The following is a 17,520-nucleotide window of genomic DNA, read 5'->3' on the forward strand; positions in this document are numbered from 1 at the left end:
GGTTGTCTTCCTTTCCTGTGGCTGCAGTAAGAAAACACCACAAATCTATGTTCTTACAGTGCTGGAGGCCAGAATTTTGCAATCAGTCTCACTGGGCTACAGTCAAGGAGTTGCAGGGGCGGGCGGAGGGGGGGGGAGGGGGCGTCCTCCTGGAGGTGCGAGGGGAGCATCACTTTCTGCCCTTTTCTGCTTCTGGGGCTCCTCACATTCCCTGGTTCATGGCCCCCTCCCTCCTATCAACCCAACCTCTTCCTTCCATTGTCACTTGCCCACCTCCTCCTCTGATCTCCTGCCTCTCTTTTCCCCACAAGGACACGTATTGTTATTCTGGGCCTCTCTAGATCATCCAGATAGTCTCCCCAGCTCAAGATACTTAACTTAATCCCATCTGCAAAGTCTCATTTGCCATGAGACTAGCATTCCCTGGTTCTGGGGGTTGGAGCATGGACATTCAACCTCCACAGGAGCAATGGCTCGCTCCACCAGCAAGGATGTGGAACAATGCTGTGTGGAGGGCCAGACTCCTGCACCAGAGAGCAGAGCAGAGGAAGGGCGGGGAGGTCTTCCAAAGCCTCCTCCAGCCCTCTTCTTCATCAAGACCACGGCTGCTGCGATGCAGAAACCACAGGCCTTGTGTGCAGAGGGACCCCCACCCCACCCATGGAGGGAAGAAATTCACAGGTCCTTGCCTTCCATGTGAGCTCACGGAGGGTCGACTGCTACAGCTTGTGCACTCCGATGGATGACATGAACACCGGTCATCACTCAGGTCTCCCACCTCTGAACGTGTTGTGTTTATGCCACCCTGGCCAAGGGCTCCAGCTCCAGCATCCATCTGCTTGAGCGCTATGACTGAGGGCCTGACTTCCTACAGGCCGTCACTAGAGGCCACCTCAGGTCTATGGGCAGTTCGCAACATGGCTGTTTGCATCTTCTAGGCCAGTGGAAGGGAGACGGAGTCTTAGATAGCATAACGTGGTCTTGGGAGGGACATGCCCTCTCCTTGGTTATATTCTATTGGTTAGGACTCCAAGGTTCCACCTACACTCAAGGGGGAGGGGATTACACAAGAGGGCGACTCACTGAGGGTCATCTTAGGGTATATCTGCCAGACATGGAGATAGAGATAGACAGGTAGGTAGGTAGGTAGATAGTTCATTCAAATGAAAAGTTAATGAGAAGACCCCAAAATATATTATATTGGAACTAGCAGTAGACATGAGATAACTTGTTCCTCAGAGAGCAAAATTAAAACCAACAGAGGAAAGCTGCAGGCAAACACACTTTGCTCACTACATAAGAGCAGGTTCTGACAATCCAGCGTCCGGAGGTGGAAGGAGGGGGTGGCCCGAGGAGGGACCAGGTCCCTTCCCTTGGCCTTCACAGAAAGGCCATGTGGACGTCAATGCTACTCGGCAGAAGGATCTCAGCAAGCATTCGCGGTGCGACCTGAAGGCCCAGGTCTCTTCCAGGTCTAGGTGCCAATAAGTTGGACTTTTATCTCCAAAGTCTTGAGGATGGATTCCTTCAAAAATAAAGAGATCCCAGCCTATCAAAGATACCGAGTTGAGAAGCAATCATGGCTTTGCAGGATTCCGGCAGGGGTGACTATCTCTAACGTGATAACCCCGGCTGCTAAGACAGCAACCAGGCAACAAGTCCATATTTGGGTGGGAGATAAAGGTGGCGGGGTGATCCACACCGGGGTCACTGATACTGGAAACCAAGGAGAAAGACAAATCTAACATTTGCTCTACAATCGAAACCAAACAAACATTTAAGGGACTGATAGGGGGTGCTTTGGATAAGACAAGTAGTCGGAGTGGCTAAGACAGGAACCTCAAAGCATCTCAGATAAGGTCATTAATACGGCCCACGCCGCGAGAGAGCCACGGAGCTGAGAAGCTTGGTCCTGCCGGGCCGGCGGAAGCATGTCCAATGCTTCTCGCACCACAGAAGCCTGGGAACGAAAGTGCAGGATCTTGCCTCTGATAAGACCCTGGCCCGGGACTGGGAGCAGCCTGCCCCCCTCCCTCCTTGCTGCTGGAATTGCTCACCTCTGGGTGGATTTTAAAAATACCTCTTTGTGCCATCTTGAGAGACAACCTTTCTGCACCCACCCGAGCTCTTCTTGCCAAGTCCGCCTGGACCTCCGTCTCTTCCGTCTGAGTGAGGGGTCCCGGGCGCTGCACCCGCCGTGGCCCCCAGCCTGAGGTCGGAGCTGTGTGCAGTGGGCATGGACTGGGGCCCGATAAGGCCACGGGCCTGCCCCCTCAGAGGACATCTCCAGAGGCAGGCGGCCGTCTGGTCAGAGGGGGGGTCATGATAGGGCAGTCTTCCCTTTCCCAGGGGAGGTTACACAGCAGTGCTGCTTCGCTCCCACTGTAAGAAACCGGGACCTCTCCTGGCTCCTTGGTCCCAGGGGCCCCTCCGCTGTGGCGAGGCCACGAGCACAGGCGTGTTTCTGGGCGACCCTGCAGCCCAGGCTTCACCACAGCCTGACGAGCACGCAGTAGATGGCCCGAGCCACGGCAGCCATGGGTCATTCCAAGGCCAGCTGGCTGGAGGATGGCCAGCCGGTGGGGGTGGACACGGGTAAGGACAGAGAAATGATAACAGAGCTGTGAGATCTGGCCACTTAGATCGACACGGCTCCTTTGATCCCAAGAGCACCATGGGAGCTCAGGGTTACTTCCCACCAGCAGGTAGCAGCCCTCGGTGGGCTGTGTCCCCAGTTTAGTGGATCACCATCACTTCCAGGAGTGGGGGGGAGGACAGGGACAGGTCAGGACAGGTCAAGGTTCACACGTATGGCCAAAGCAGGTATTATTTTGTGAAACCTTGGGTATGTGGTCGTGGATGGGGATGCAAACTTTATTCCCTTCCATTCACCAAGAGTGAAACTATTTGAAAGCAGAAACGGAAGTACTGGCACTCGCCTCCACCTGTCCTTGGCATGAGCCAGCCAAGTGCACACAGAGCCGTCCTTCCCCTTGTTCCAACCACCGCTCCGAGCCCCACGGAGTCCAGGGCCGGCTTGGTCAGCCTCTCCGTCCTCCTTCCCGGCACGCCTGCTGCGCTGGGCGGCAGGAATCTGGGCTCCAGTGTCTGGCAGGCGAGAGGTGGTGCATGTCTCTGTTTCCCCCGGCTAGCCGCAGCCCTCGCTCTCCCCCAAGCGCTCCCAGGGCTCTCGGGGACCCCCGCAGCAAGTCCCAGTTTGGGGAAATTTTCACGACTATTCGGGAGAACTAAGAGAGTAAGCATGCCTATGGTCCCAGCGTGCATACACGATCGCTGGAAGGACACCCAGCAAATTTTAGTGTGAGTGGTTGGCCTGCTTCGCCAGAGGGGCCTGAGCTCAGCAACACGGACGTCAGCCTGGGCTCAGGGCTTCCAAGCTCGATTCTGGAAGAGCTCTTGGGGCCCCTCTTTGGATAGGAATCTGGCAATAATTACCAAAATGGATATCACATGTAATTCCCCTTCAAGAAATTAATCTCAAGGGACAGCCTCAGATGCTGTTGATCCTGAACAATGGTGCATCCTGGGGCACTGTGGCGAGAGCAAAGAGAGGAGGGCCCGAAGGCCGCTGAACTGAGAAAGAGCCGGTACTGGGGACGGGGCGCTGCCCGCCAGCCGGAGGGAGCCCTACACATGCTGATAAGGGGTGGTCTCCAGAGATACCGAAAGTGAAAAAAAAAAGGAAATGTTGAACCGTGTGTATTACGTGATCCTATTGGTATTTTTATAAGCATAAACTTGAATATATGCACAGGGAATTTCCAGTTTGTTGGAAGGTATATGGCTTTAATAAGGAAGAGGCTGGGGGCTGAAATGCAACACACCGTACCGGCTGCATTTTTCGGCGTGGAGAACGAGCACATGAAATAACGGGCACTCCGGTGCTTTCCGCTTTGCTCACTGTATAACATCTGTACAAACGAGACTACTGAAGCTTAACAAGAGATGCAATAAGAAAAACCGGCCCAAATCGCAAATCGATACTGTTTAACCGCCTTATGTATGTGGGAAGGCTGCAGGACTGTGTGCTGAGAGAGACTCTGGATGCACGCTGCAGACAGTGAATAAATGCTCATCAGTAATCACAGTGATAATGGCCTCCATTTGCTCCTGCAACACAATTGGTTTCACAGTGGGGCACGATACTCTTCTGAAGATGGGCATTCGATGCTCACTCACATCCTGAACTTAAAGGGGTCAGACAACAGTTTACATAAAAGGCCCATCTTCTGTTTTGCTCTGTGCCTTAATTTCATAACTCAGCCTCACCCGGAGCCCCAGCTGCTTCTTTTGATTAAATCCGTAGACAACTGTGTTAGCATCCCTTTGGGACATGGACGCTCCAGTCTGTGCACACTTGCAAATTAATAAACAGGCTGCCCAGCGGGTGCCTTAAAATATGTGCATCGTCCCCTAATACAGTGCCACATTAACCGAAGGGTCCTGCAGTGTCGCCTGGGGTGCACATGGAGAGAGCGGGAAAGAGAGGGCAGGCGCCAAGGGGATCAGTCTCTTCTTTATCCTGAGCGCATCTCACACCCAGTCCCTCCCTGGTGGGGCAGCTGAGAGGGTCTGGACAGAGCTCAGGGCCTTCTCCAGGGGAAGGGTGGGAGGGAGGGGAGGAGGAAAAGGCGCGCTGGGAGGGCTGCAGACCCTGGAAGTGCCCAGCGTGCAGAAGGGAAAGCACAAGGAGTAGGAAGGTAGGAAGGGATGATGGCAGAAGAAGGGGAGAAGCTGAGAATGCAGCGGGCGGCAGGCTCTGAAGAGGCAGATGGCTGTCCTCTGGCTCCCCTCCTTCTCCCCACCCCGCTGCAGGAAGCATTTAGAACCACTGAGCGTGGGAGGCTCTTGCAGCCCAGGACCCGGGAGTCCTCTGCCTGGCCTCTCAGGGCCAAAGCCAGCACCCTCCCTGCTTTCCCCGCCTGCGAGTGCACTTGGGCCACAGCAGCATCTGAAGCCACTGACTTGGGACTACATGGGTTGGGACCACGGCAAGTCCAGGAGCAGAGGTGTGGCATGGACCTCAGGCAAGGCACTGCCCCTGCCACTCATCTCCCGGACGCCAGGAGAGATGGGCGCAAGCTCCACCTCTGCTCTTAGCCTCTGCCATCCACGCTCTTCCCCAGCACCGCAGCATGAGCCTGGGGAGGGCCCTGCGTCCTGACCTCCTTCCACATGCCGTCCATGGAGGGGGGCGTCATGTAGCTTTGTACCTTTGGCTCTCGATGCAAAAGACCCCACGTATTTGCCAAGTAAACTAAACTGGAAAAACTCACAGCCTTGCATCTGGGATCTAAATTTAGTTACAAGAAATTTAAAGTTTGGCCTTAAGTTACCCCTACAAGTAAGTTTCTGCGGGAAAGAACCCACATCAGCGCCAGGGATGTAGAATCCAGGTCTCTGTCCTGAATGTGCCGGAACAGGCCCAGGAGGTCACCTGACAGCTCCCTTTCCCAGTCCCCTCCCCTCTGGCCTGTCTGTGCTCCACAGGCTGTGAAAGCTAAGATCTAGCTCATCTCACCTCCCTTGCAAATTGGGGTGGCCAAGAGACCCCATCCTGGCCAATGAGATGAGGGTAGAAGACCCTAAGGGAGACAGTCCCTCCAGAAGGAAATGGCAAAGCATCTACAGCAGAGGACTTTCTGCCTATCACCCTTTGCCCATCCTCTTCTACGTTCTCCCAGCCTGGAATGCAGATGTTGTAGCCGGAGAGACAGCACCCATGTTGTGATGTGAAGGCAAAACCACTTGCTGAAAGCGGCAGACAGAAAAGCAAATCAGCGTGGAGCCTGGTTGATGCTCGGGAACAGCCACAGCTGTTCTGGGCGGACACTTGGAATTGCTGTCACAGGAGAAAATCTAACCCCTATCTTTTTTCACTTATTGTTAGTTGAACCTTCCCTAATTTGCTGCCTACCCACATGAAACACTAGATAAGGGCTGATAATGACTGTAATTAAATAAAACTGTAATGAAATACACATGCACATACATGCATATATAATCATTTTCAATGTATATTTAAATTATCAAATGGGATATGTTATATAAAATTGTCTTTAAATTTTAAAGTATTATTGATGCTAGTATCCTGCGTAAGATGGCTCACCCCTAAAAGCCTTTGAAACATCAAAGGTAGTGGGAAAAGTGCTTCTGGATCCTTGTGAGAAATCCTGGCCCGGGGGGCAGGGTGCGGGGGGAGTGCTATTCCCCATCAGAAACGAAGAGGTGGAAAAGCCCTCCGGAAACAGAGATTCTCACAACCCTGCTTGTCTCGCACATGGGCACCAAAAGGCCTTGCAGAACATCACAGGGTCACAGAACCCAGGGTCTGATGGCAGGAGCCCAAGGACAACTGACAAAGTCCGGAGCAGAACAAGGGGCAGGGACAGAGTGGAAAACAGGGCTGTGTGCTGCGAGCCCGAGCTCCGGGAAAGCTGCTGCAGCCCCGGGCCCCGTGAGGGATGGGCCCACCTATCTGCCGCTTAGCTGATTTCTGATTCTGCACCAGACGATGCTATAAATAAAGCCAGGAATAAATATTCCATCAGCACATCCCTTGTCTCCACAGCCTGTGTGTTCAGCTGCAGTGAGGCTGGACTCCCTTCCCACCCTCGTCATCCTTGTGGCTACTCCATAAGAATGGCCAGGAAGAGGGCTCTTGTGACCCGCACTGGTCTGGGCCCCACCTCGGGGTCGCAGCCAGCCTGCCTCCCTTCTGTCCAGGATTGAGTGGACAGAAAAGTTCCAAGAAGGTAACAAAGGACCTGAGCCTTGGCTTCTCTAAGCGGGCCACTGCCCACCACGGAGACGCCACAGGACCACCCTCCCCGCCCCCCCCTTTCCCCTCCGCCGTCCCCCTCCTCCTCAGGCCGGGACTAAGCACCCCACTGGGCAGATGAGCTGGGCGTAGCGGACAAAATAATCAGACGGTTGCTCTGGGACCCGAGACCAGCAATCAGACCACATCAAATTAACGGAGAAATAATAAAAGGGCGTGACTCTTTACTGACTGGTCATTATGGGCTGACTGATGATGCGATGTCCCAGGCACTCAGAGTGGACAGCTGTGCCCTGGCGTGGCCTCCGTGACCACGGCAGCACACGGGCGGCCTCAACGCCCGGTACCCAGTCCTCAGAGTTCTGGAGGCTGCAAGTCGGCGATCGGGGTGCTGGCAAGGTCGGGTCCTGGTGAGAGCCCTCGTCGGGTCGTAGACAGCCCCCCCTGCCCCCCCCCGCCACGTCCGCACATGGACTTCCCTTAGCGCGTGCGTGTGGAGGCAGACCCGGCCCTCCGGCGCCATCCGTCCTACTTGTCGGGATCCCACCTGTGATCTCGCTTCCCTCCCTCCTCACCGGCCCCATCCCGAAATCCCGGCACGTGGGCGGTGAGGCCGCGCGCACGAGGGGTCACAGCTCAGCGCGTGCACGTGTGTACATGGGCGTACGTGTACACACACAGCGCTCACGACGCGCTCTCCAGGGTAGAAATACGTGTATGTATGTCTGTGTGGTTCTGCTGCAGTGACAGGAATCATTGTTTTGTCCCCCTCTACTACTTCCAGGCCGCCATCGACAGCTAGAGACCTGGGCCTGGAACAGCCCCACGAGGGGCTCCCTGAGGTCCCCGCCATCTGCGTGGCTCCGCCCCAGCCAGGACAGGTGCCGTCCTCCGAACCGCTGACTGCTGCTGGCACCTGCGAGCCCGCCCCCGCCCCTCCGGGTCATCCTGGAACACCCCCGCCGCGCCAGCGGCCGCTGGAGCAGGAATCCGCTTCGGGCCGGAGCTGCTGCTCACGCGGTCCCTACCGCAGGCGGCCGTCCCCTCCCAGCCCCGCTGAGCAGGCTGCAGGTGCGCACAGAACGCAGGCGGGCGGCCCGTGAGATCCGTACTTGCAGCTGAAGACGGCCCTCGAGTAAGACATGTCCTCTGCCTCTACTGCCAACGTTTTGTTTTTGTTTTTTTTAAAGATTTTATTTATTTATTTGACAGAGAGAGACATAGTGAGAGAGGGAACACAAGCAGGGGGAGTGGGAGAGGGAGAAGCAGGCTTCCCGCGGAGCAGGGAGCAGGGAGCCCGATGCTGGGCTCGATCCCAGGACCCTGGCATCATGACCTGAGCCGAAGGCAGACGCTTAACGACTGAGCCACCCAGGCGCCCCTCTACTTCCAACGTTTTACAATGAAATGCACGTGTGCGTCCCACATCTTTGTGTTCACGGTACACTTACCAAAAAACAAGAACCCACTATAAATGTTTGCTTTCAGAGACCATGTTGATAAAAACGATCAGCGGGAGCTCGTGTGTCATGTGACACGGGAGAGCGTGTGTCCTTGGGGCTCAAGACAATAATGGGGAGGCTCAGTGTCCGAAGGAAGTGCGGCTTGGTCACTTCTCGCCACATTTGCTCCGTCCTCCGTGAGCCTATGCGGCAGCGCCGCGGACGCCGTGAAGACCCTCCGTGAACTCCCTCCCCGAGCTCCCCAAGCTGCCCGAGCCCCCCCAACCCTGCAGCCGGGCTCCAGCTGCCCCGCTCGGCCGATTCTCTCGCGGACCCGGCCTCCACACACCTGCAGCGATGAGGTGCGGCTGATGCGTGTCTCAGCCTTCAGCTTCGAAACTTCACTGTCACCCACGATGCTTCTTCCTCATCACCAAACCACAAGGTCTGTGTCTTTTTTCTTTCTTTTTGCATCATGTTTTTCTTTTAAAAAAATAAAAAATGATCTTATGGGAGAGGGAAGACAACAAAAAGCATTCTGTCTCTACCTGGAGACACACACTTCACTGTCTTCACTAGCCCTTGGTCTTCTTTTTTTTAAGATTTTATTTATCAATTTGACAGAGAGAGACACAGTGAGAGAGGGAACACAAGCAGGGGGAGTGGGAGAGGGAGAAGCAGCTTCCCGCAGAGCAGGGAGCCCGATGGGGGGCTCGATCCCAGGACCCTGGGACCATGACCTGAGCCGAAGGCAGACGCTTAACAACTGAGCCACCCAGGCGCCCCCCAGCCCTTGGTCTTAAACTCTCAACTCATGGCCAGCGTCCCGAGAAGAAGGGGCTCAGTCACATGGGCATTAGCCGGGCTTTGCACGGATCTGGGGGTACAGACATGGCAGCCCCTCAGCAGCAAAGCTTGGACACTGGGCGGCCGAACCTGCCCAAAAGGGCACAGTGACGGGGGCAATGGTGGCTCCCCAAAAGCTGTGTCCATGCAGACCCTGTAACTGTCACCTTCCTTTGAAAGAGTCTTTGCGGATACAATTGAGACTCTCGAGATGAGATCATCCTGGATGGTCAGGGGGGACTGAGTCCAGCAATAAACATCACGGTGAGAGACACAGTGGTGAGGCACGTGGAGAACAGAGCGCCACATGAAGACAGGCCGACACCAGAGGAGGCGGCCCCACAGAACACCTGGAGCCAGCAGAACCTGGAGGAGGCAGAAGGACCCTCCCGAGCCTCCAGAGACGGTGCGGCTGTGCCAACACCGTCATCTCTGGTCTCCGGAACCGTCAGCCACATTTCCATTGGCTCAAGCCGGCCAATTTGTGGCGCTTTGTTCGGGCAGCCGCAGAGCTCCCGGGGGCAGCAGGTGCCGCGGAGTGGGGACGTGCGCGGACAGCCCTTCCCACTCCTAGGACCCTCCCCACGGCCTGCTCCCATCCCTGGAGAATCCTCCGCTCTACCTGGACCTCTGCAGAGGGACTGATCAAAATTCTGACATTAACACAGAAATTAGGTCTTGGACGCATCTGTTTCACAGGCTTACCTCGTTTCATCGCGTTTTGCTTTGTCGTGCATCAGATTTTGCGTTTTTACAAAGGGAAGGTGGGGACAACCCTCTGTCCAGCACATCTATCGGCCCCATTTTTCCAAAAGCATTTGCTCACTTTGTGTTCCTGTGTCACATTTTGGTCATTCTCACAGTACTTGAAACGACTTTTTTATTATTGTTTGTTACAGGGATTGGAGATCGGTGATTCTGACTTGTGGAAGCTCAGATGATGGTCAGCATTTTTCAGGAATAAAGGATCTTTTCATTGTCCGTACATTGTTTTTTTTGGACAGAATGCTATTGTACACTTAACTACGGTATAGTGCAAACATAACTGACATGCACCGGGAAACCGAGAAACTTCCTGACTCTCTCTGCTGCAGCGGTCTGGAACCCAACCCACCGTGTCCGAGGTGCGCCTGTGCCCCCAAAGAGATGAAGGACGTTCTATTTCTGCATAAAGTGGGCTTACGCTTTTTGTGTTTTGTTTTCTTCACCACGGAGGCAGCACAGAGGACCAGAGCGGGCGTTTGAAGCCCCGGCCCCACACACGAACCAGGGCCAGCCTCGGGCTGGTACAGAGACTCAAGTATGCACCACCACACATGACTGGGCTTTGGGGTCGGTTGGCTGATCCGTTCTGGGAAGCAGTGGGGAGAAGAGCTTAAAATCGAAGAAGGACCTGGCAATTCGGAGGGTGGGGGGTGGTCCATGGGTAGGCATACCAGAGAGAAAAGGCAATCACAAAACGGTCGATCCTGCATCGGGAGGAGCCCCCTGGTTATGGTCCGAACTGACCGGAAGCCCTGGAGAGCAGCCGAAGGCCTCGGGAGAGTGAGCTCAGGTGGGCGCCTCCTGAGTCTGAGGTGGGGTCTTGGACCTGCCGGTGGAGAAGTCCTGGGGACAGTGCGCGGGAGATCCAGGTCCCACCTCCACAGTGAGACTGCAGGACGGCCACCCGCGGAGCCCCCAAGGCCCCTCTGACCTCGCGAGAGTGACAGAAGGCGGTTCTGGGGGAAGCACGGCCCAGCAGCCGGCAGAGGATTTGAGTGCGCCCGGCTCTCGCGAGGAGCACAGGGCCTGCTGCGGTGCCAAGCGGGGACCCAGCCACGAGCCCAGGGACACGGCAAGGCGACGTCGCAGCATCCCGAGCCCAGATGCCGATGCACTGGGGATCCGCTGCGGTGCTCGGGGCGTCACACACACGCGCGAGTTAAAGGTTCCCAGGCAGCCGGGCCACACACCCAAGAGGGCAAGATGCTCCCAGAAAGGAGACTGGGGAACAACCAGTGAGCTGCCCCCGCGGGGCCCGGGGTAGCAGCCCCACCACCTGTGGGACGGTGCCCCTCCCCACTGCCTCCAGACAACATCCCCCCCCCAGCTGATGAGGACCCGTTCGTCCCAAGGTTCAGACATGGGTATTAAAGGGCCGAAGGCCACGATGCTTCCGAGGCCCGGGATGTGAAGAGCGCCCCACCGCCAGCTACGTCCTGTGAGCCTCGGAGCCAGGGGCGGGAACCCCGACGCCTCTGGACGCACCAGGCAGCACTGCAGAGGGGACGGGAACGCAGCTCTCACGGAGGCAGGGACAAGACCACCAGCACCCGGGAGTCATGGCGCCGTGTTCTGACACGGACACCGACGGGTCCGGGGCACCTGCCTACTGATGTCCCAGCGGCAGGGGAGCCCTGAGGCTCACCCGCTCGGCAGGTGGCCTGTGTCGCAGCTCTGCCACTCGGCCTCCCCGTGCCCCAGTCCCTGCTCTGAAATCCGCAGCTCAGGGGCCACAGTGAGGGTCCACTGAGTGACTCATGGGGACGGGGTTTGGGAAGTGCTCGTGAGCCACGCCCCCCGGCCCTCACGTAGGCGCTATTGGTCAGGGCGGAAAACCAATGCAGGAGGGGGCTGGTGGCTCCAGGACCTCGCGGCCTGGGAGCACCCCTTATCTAGAAGACCTGTTCCCAGGGTGGGGCTGCCTTCCTGGTGTAGTTTCGAAGAATCAAACTGCTACCAATGAGGAAGCAGCTTCCTAAGGAGCCTGGCCCCTGACTGGGCAAGACTGCCTTGGGGAGGGACGCCTGGGCTCAGTCGGTTAAGTGTCTGCCTTCGGCTCAGGTCATGGTCCCAGGGTCCTGGGATCAAGCCCGACATTGGGCTCCCTGCTCCGCGGGAAGCCTGCTTCTCCCTCTCCCACTCCCCCTGCTTGTGTTCCCTCTCTCACTGTGTCTCTGTCAAATAAACAAAATCTTTAAAAAAGAAAAAAAAAAAAAAAAAAAAGACTGCCTTGGCAAGCAATGGCATGCCCAAGCACCCCTAATTCCACAAGAAGTGGTCAGTGAAGGATGGTGAAAGGTGGGCTCTGACCCCCACTCATGGGACAGAGCCCACTGGAGCCCACATCACACTACACCCTTATACTGCACACAGGTGGGTTGGGGGGCGGTCAGAGTCCTCAGTGCAGTGGTTCTCGGATCTAGACAAGGCGGGGGTGCAAACTGACAATGCAGGTTCCTGGGCCCCAGCCTGGAGCCTCTTGATTCCATAGGACCCAATTTCCTTCTTTCTTATTTTGAGAGAGAGAGCCCGACAAAGGGCTGAGATCACCACCTGAGCCAAAATCAGAGTCTGACGTTTAACCGACTGAGCCACCCAGGCGCTCCAGGGCCCACTTTCTAATAAAGAAGTCCAGGTCACCCGGACGCAGGTGGCCTGCAGGTCACTCTTGAGAAATGCTGCCGCCGTAGGCCTGTGACTCAGAACACAGCCCAGACCACAGCCAGCATCGCCCCAAGCTTACCAGGAACACAGGCCCCAGGGCCATCGGGACAGGCCTACACAGTGTGCAGCTGACTCATGGGGACGTGTGCACCCTCGGCGGGGAACACGCAGCCCCGGGGGGGCAGCTCCCTAGGGCCATGCATCCACCTCCCTCAGTGTTTGTCCCGCCCTCAGGAGACTGGCTGCAGGGGAACCAGAGTTCTGCCTAAATGCCTGGAGAACAAATTTTATGAATATTATTCACACTTTGGGGAAGTAATAATTGACTGTTTACAAGATACACTGTACTATACTATAAAGTGTTATAAAAATAATTACATGGAATAAATCACAAATACTTAAAGGCTTTATTATACGCTTATGTCTAATTGAAATCCATGTAAACAGTTACACTGAACACATTCTTTATGCGTTATACTTGAAAATATAAGACACCAACTTAAAGTACTTCTTGGATTAAGCCAATTTTTCTTTTTTCTTTTTTTAGCTTTCTTTGACACCATAATAAAATGGAAAAGAAACAGTACATAAAAACAAAACCATTAGGAATTTTTAAAAACTTAATGTACCTAGCGTAGTTAATATTCTCAAGACTACTCTGCCAGGGAGAATCAAATGCATCGCACTCAAAGACGTGCACTCCGGGCCGTTTGAGAACTTGCGGACCGAACAGACGCACATCAGGGACAGAGGGGCAGCCAGGGCACAACTCTGCAAGCCCTCCAGGCCCCGCCCCGCCGTCCCCCAAGGCCAAGGACAAGGACAGGGCGGCTGGAGGACATGGGTGCCCCTGTCAGTCACAGCCTGCCTGAAGGTCACGGCGACTCACACTAGACCAGGAGGGTCTTCGGGCGGCAGGACGATGAAGTTAGGAAGGGGGGTGGTCCTCCCCTCGGATGCTTCGATACTTAGCCATGTCTTCAGGAAAAACTTTAGAAAGTTCTTGAATCAACAGACTTTTAAATTTCTGAGAAGAAAAACATACAACATCAAAACATCTTTGTTTGTGACCCATCACTCAAGTGAAAGACACTCCCCACCCCCAAAGCCTCCAACTCAGCAGAGAGCAGAGAGTAGAGCGTGCTTTCCCTTTGGGCAAGCAGCCGTTCCCGCACGGCCGGCTCATCTCCACGGAGGCACTCGGGACCCTGGCTGCCAACAGACGCCCCCGAGCCTGGAACTGCGTCAGAGCTACGTGATGAACTATGTGAAAGAGAAACGCTCAGTCCAACACGAAATAAATCCTCCAGATAAGAGAAAGCCCCTCTCGTAAGGCGCCAGCCATGCACACACCTGAAAATGACTTTTGTAGACGACGCACGTAACAGGAATCTTCAAGTAATATTTAATTAAGCAATTATTAACTCAAACCATATCAAACTCAGTGTGCAAACAGCTGATCAAAGCTTTCAGAGCACCTGGAAACCTGTCTACTACAAATGCTGCGGCTTCTCGATCCTACTTACCAGCATTACACGTGTTTGAATCCGATCTTAAGAGCAGCTAAGTATTGTCTCAAAACCTCTTCGTCTAAGTCCTACTGAAACGCAGCACCACGGACACGAACAAAAACAGAGCAGTGAGAAGACATCCTCCAGGGACACCGCACCTCCACAGACAACCACCGTGGGAGCTGCAACTTTCAGAAGTTTGAATACCTGGTCCACGGAGCCAACGAAGGCCACAGAACTGCGCCACGAGACCTGCACAGATCGCAGGTGACGCAGACTGCCAGCGAGCGCAACAGATGCCCACTGAAGGCGACCGTCCCGTGCGTCACCGCCAGCAGGTGCCCCCACGGCACAGCGGGCAGCACGGGGAGCCCAAGCACAGCGCCCACGGCCTGTGACAGAGGGATGTCTGCTCACTCGCACGACAGTACAGTCAGCCTATCGATCAAGGCGGCATCCTGTCCCCAGGGTGACGCTGAGCTCAACAGCAACTAGGTCCCAAAATGACCAAACAGAAAGGAGGCTGCGGGCACTCCACTGACAGCCACCGCATCACCACTGAGGGCCTGCTACTGAGCATCAGCATGGATCACCCGGGGGGACGGGAGCCCTGCGACCCCAGGGCAGCCTGGGACAGACCCGTCACTGTCACCCGGACAGAGCCTCTCTGCTCATTCCCCACACTGGGCCACAGTGCCCGAAGCCCGGAGGTCAGTGTGCGGCCATCCCTGCACACCTCGGCCAACGGCGAGGCGCCCTCTGGGCTCGGGGCATGCGCGGGACACCACACTCGTGCCCCGAGGTCCTGGAGCCTACGCGGCCGCAGACAAAGAGGAGGGGGCATCTTCATCAGGACTTAGGAAAGGCTGGTCTGCAAGGCCTCTGAGAGGCGACACACGCTGAGCCCGAAGGACAGTTGGTGTGCAGAGAACACGCCAGAGTTCCACACAAAGAAACGGAAGGACAGGGGTCTGGGGGATCCCCGGCAGTAGACAGGAGGGCGCTTGGCGCAAGGCCAACACACGTGGGGTCGCTACAGGGATGGCACCGGCCGAAGGAAAAACCACACACATACCCCAGCTGAACCACAGTGCAGTCAATTTAAGAAAAAAACAAAACCAAAACCAAAACCCTACATATTTCATGTTCACAATGCACGGAGTTTTCTAGTCCTCATCAAAGCAAAGAAACACACAGGAAGCTCTCTGTGGAGAACTGCAGGACGGGGGACAGGGTCCGAAGGGGTCTGGACTCAGGCGCGGGAGACAAGCACTGGACAAACAGAAGGGAATGCTCTAAATGCTGCAACCAGAGCTTCAGGAAGTGGCCTAACGAAGGAAGCGAAAAGCATCCAAGTGCAAACACGAGACATGAAAGTCGTGCAAACACGAGACATGAAAGTCTTACAAACGCGAACAGTAAGCCAGCGCCCACAATCATGGAAATTAGCCCGGACTTCCCTCCAAGGATGGCTACACTCTGCTACCCTGTGTTCACCCCCACAAGGCTCCCGGAGAGCTGACCTCACTTACTGCCCGTTACACCCAGAAATCTCAGCTGGGTAACCATGTGAGACAGCTTACATTTTACCAAGTATGGAGAAAAACAAGGTCTATCAGCCAAATGTGCTCTGTAAGTATTTATGTTCTGACCGTATTTTCTGCTTCTAAGAGCCTTACCTTCATTGTGTCGATCTTGCCTTTGACTTGTTCATTTTTGGCCAGAGCCCTCTCCAGGCACTCTTTGGTGTAGAGCTGGGGGTTTCGTCCTTGATCTATGTATCTGGAAACATGAAACATCTCAATTAACATTCTCATGGCCGATACCTATTCTCAACGATTTCTGATGGGGAAAAAAGTCAGCTCCGTATAACCGCACATGGCCTTGTATAGACGAAACTGTGTCCAGGAACGTGCATTAGGATTCTTCCATTTATGCAAGTACAGATGATTTGACTTCACATTACTTCTAATAATGTGAATAACTCACGAAATCAAGGAATGATCACTTCTAACCAAGCAAGTTCGTGGCGCTACAACTTCACAGTCTTAGCGTTTGTGGTTTTCAAACGGTTTCAGAGCCACCACCCCCGATCCTCACGATAACCTGTAAGGTTAGGCAGCTCTTAACAGGAGAGAACTAACGTGGGCCGGGGTTTCAGGCTGCGCAACAGCGGGGAGCCGGCCAAGACACAGCCTCCGCTCCAGGTGCACCCCCTCGGGCCCTGGGGGTGCCCTTCAGAGAGGAGCCTCAGGGCTGCGGGAGGGGGAGGGGCCTACAGGCAGGACAGCCCCAGCCCTGCCAGCCCCAAGACGATTTGCAAACCGGTCCACCACCTTTTCGGGGTGGGGGTCCTGATATACTACTTTCCTAAATACACCCAAGTAACATGTATTTAACAGAGGTTCTATCCACTTATTTCTAAACTTATATAAAACTGTTTTTGAAATTTTTGACACTTGTCCCCAAAATGTCATTAACCCACAGACTTCATCGAGCATACTACCTAGATGAATATCCCCACTTACCACCACTGGGCCACCTGCTTGCTTCTGCACCTTACAGACCTTCATATCCTTCAGCTGAATTGAATTATTCATTACAAAGAAAAAGAAATCACCACCACCAAAGTCCAATTTACACTCCAGTAGGAAAAAAAAAAGTCACTTCAGATCAAAAACACTTAAGTTACCGTTAATGGCATTAAAACTGGCCTTTAATTATGACAGGTAACAAAAAAATCAGTAAGTCACATGTTCTAGAAATTCCATTTTATTGCAATGTTTTTGAAATGATGGAATGAAAGAAGCAAAATTATGGTTCATTCTAAATAAAATACATCCATTTCTGAAGAAAACACCTGACAGGCTCGAGTGTCCTAAACAAATAACCACCTCAACAGCAACAGCGTTCGGACAGGGCTCTTTTTCTAAGGCCCAAAGGCTGAGGGCCACTCTGCCAACACATCAACCCCTAATTCTGGACAGAAGGCCAAGGTGTAGTTTTCATCTTTGCTACAATGTGTCCAAAAGTGTGTGCTGAAAGGCCACTGGGACCCGGAAATTCCTCCAGCACCGTGCACTTCGATGGACGGTTTGCATCTGCAGCCCACCAGAGCTCAGAGGCCAGCTCGGCCCCAACCCCCAGATGAATCTCAACCACCCCTTCTGCCCACCGGCTGTGGTTTGGTGGCCCAGGCTTCACTGCCTGTGGCCCCTAAGCAGTCTTTCCCCAACCCCCTTGCCCTCGTTTGCCCTTCAGTCACTGGGTATCTGTCAGTACATCCATCCCACAAATTCAAGGCCAGAGCGGCACCACTGAGGATACTGCGAGGAAGACAAATCGGCCTCCAGCTGCGCGCCCTTCTCGGGCAGGCGGCCATCGAGTCAGGAGCTGCACCACACGCACAAGACCTTCACTCCCACCTGCGCCCGGAGAACTCGGTGGGCGCACGCACCACCACAGCCAGCGGTGAGGACAGAGCCGAGAC

At 54.8% G+C, this 17,520-nt stretch overlaps 1 protein-coding gene across 2 annotated transcripts in view; it reads right to left on the reverse strand.

Moving 5' to 3' along the window:
• Positions 1-17,520, reverse strand: part of MED10 (mediator complex subunit 10) — a 136,129-nt gene that overhangs the window by 115,618 nt on the left and 2,991 nt on the right. Inside the window, exons 3-4 of one of the 2 annotated variants that reach the window (XM_036104192.1) lie at positions 15,710-15,812; positions 12,904-13,546 (exon numbers count right to left, since the gene is read on the reverse strand). In XM_036104192.1, the coding sequence (XP_035960085.1) occupies positions 13,448-13,546; positions 15,710-15,812 (202 nt within the window). In that variant the 3' untranslated portion in view covers positions 12,904-13,447. Of the gene's footprint in view, positions 1-12,903; positions 13,547-15,709; positions 15,813-17,520 lie in introns of those variants that run through there. The other variant, XM_078066542.1, reaches the window with a different exon arrangement.

Source organism: Halichoerus grypus, chromosome 2, assembly GCF_964656455.1.
Source record: "Halichoerus grypus chromosome 2, mHalGry1.hap1.1, whole genome shotgun sequence".
NCBI classification, from domain to species: Eukaryota; Metazoa; Chordata; class Mammalia; order Carnivora; family Phocidae; genus Halichoerus; species Halichoerus grypus.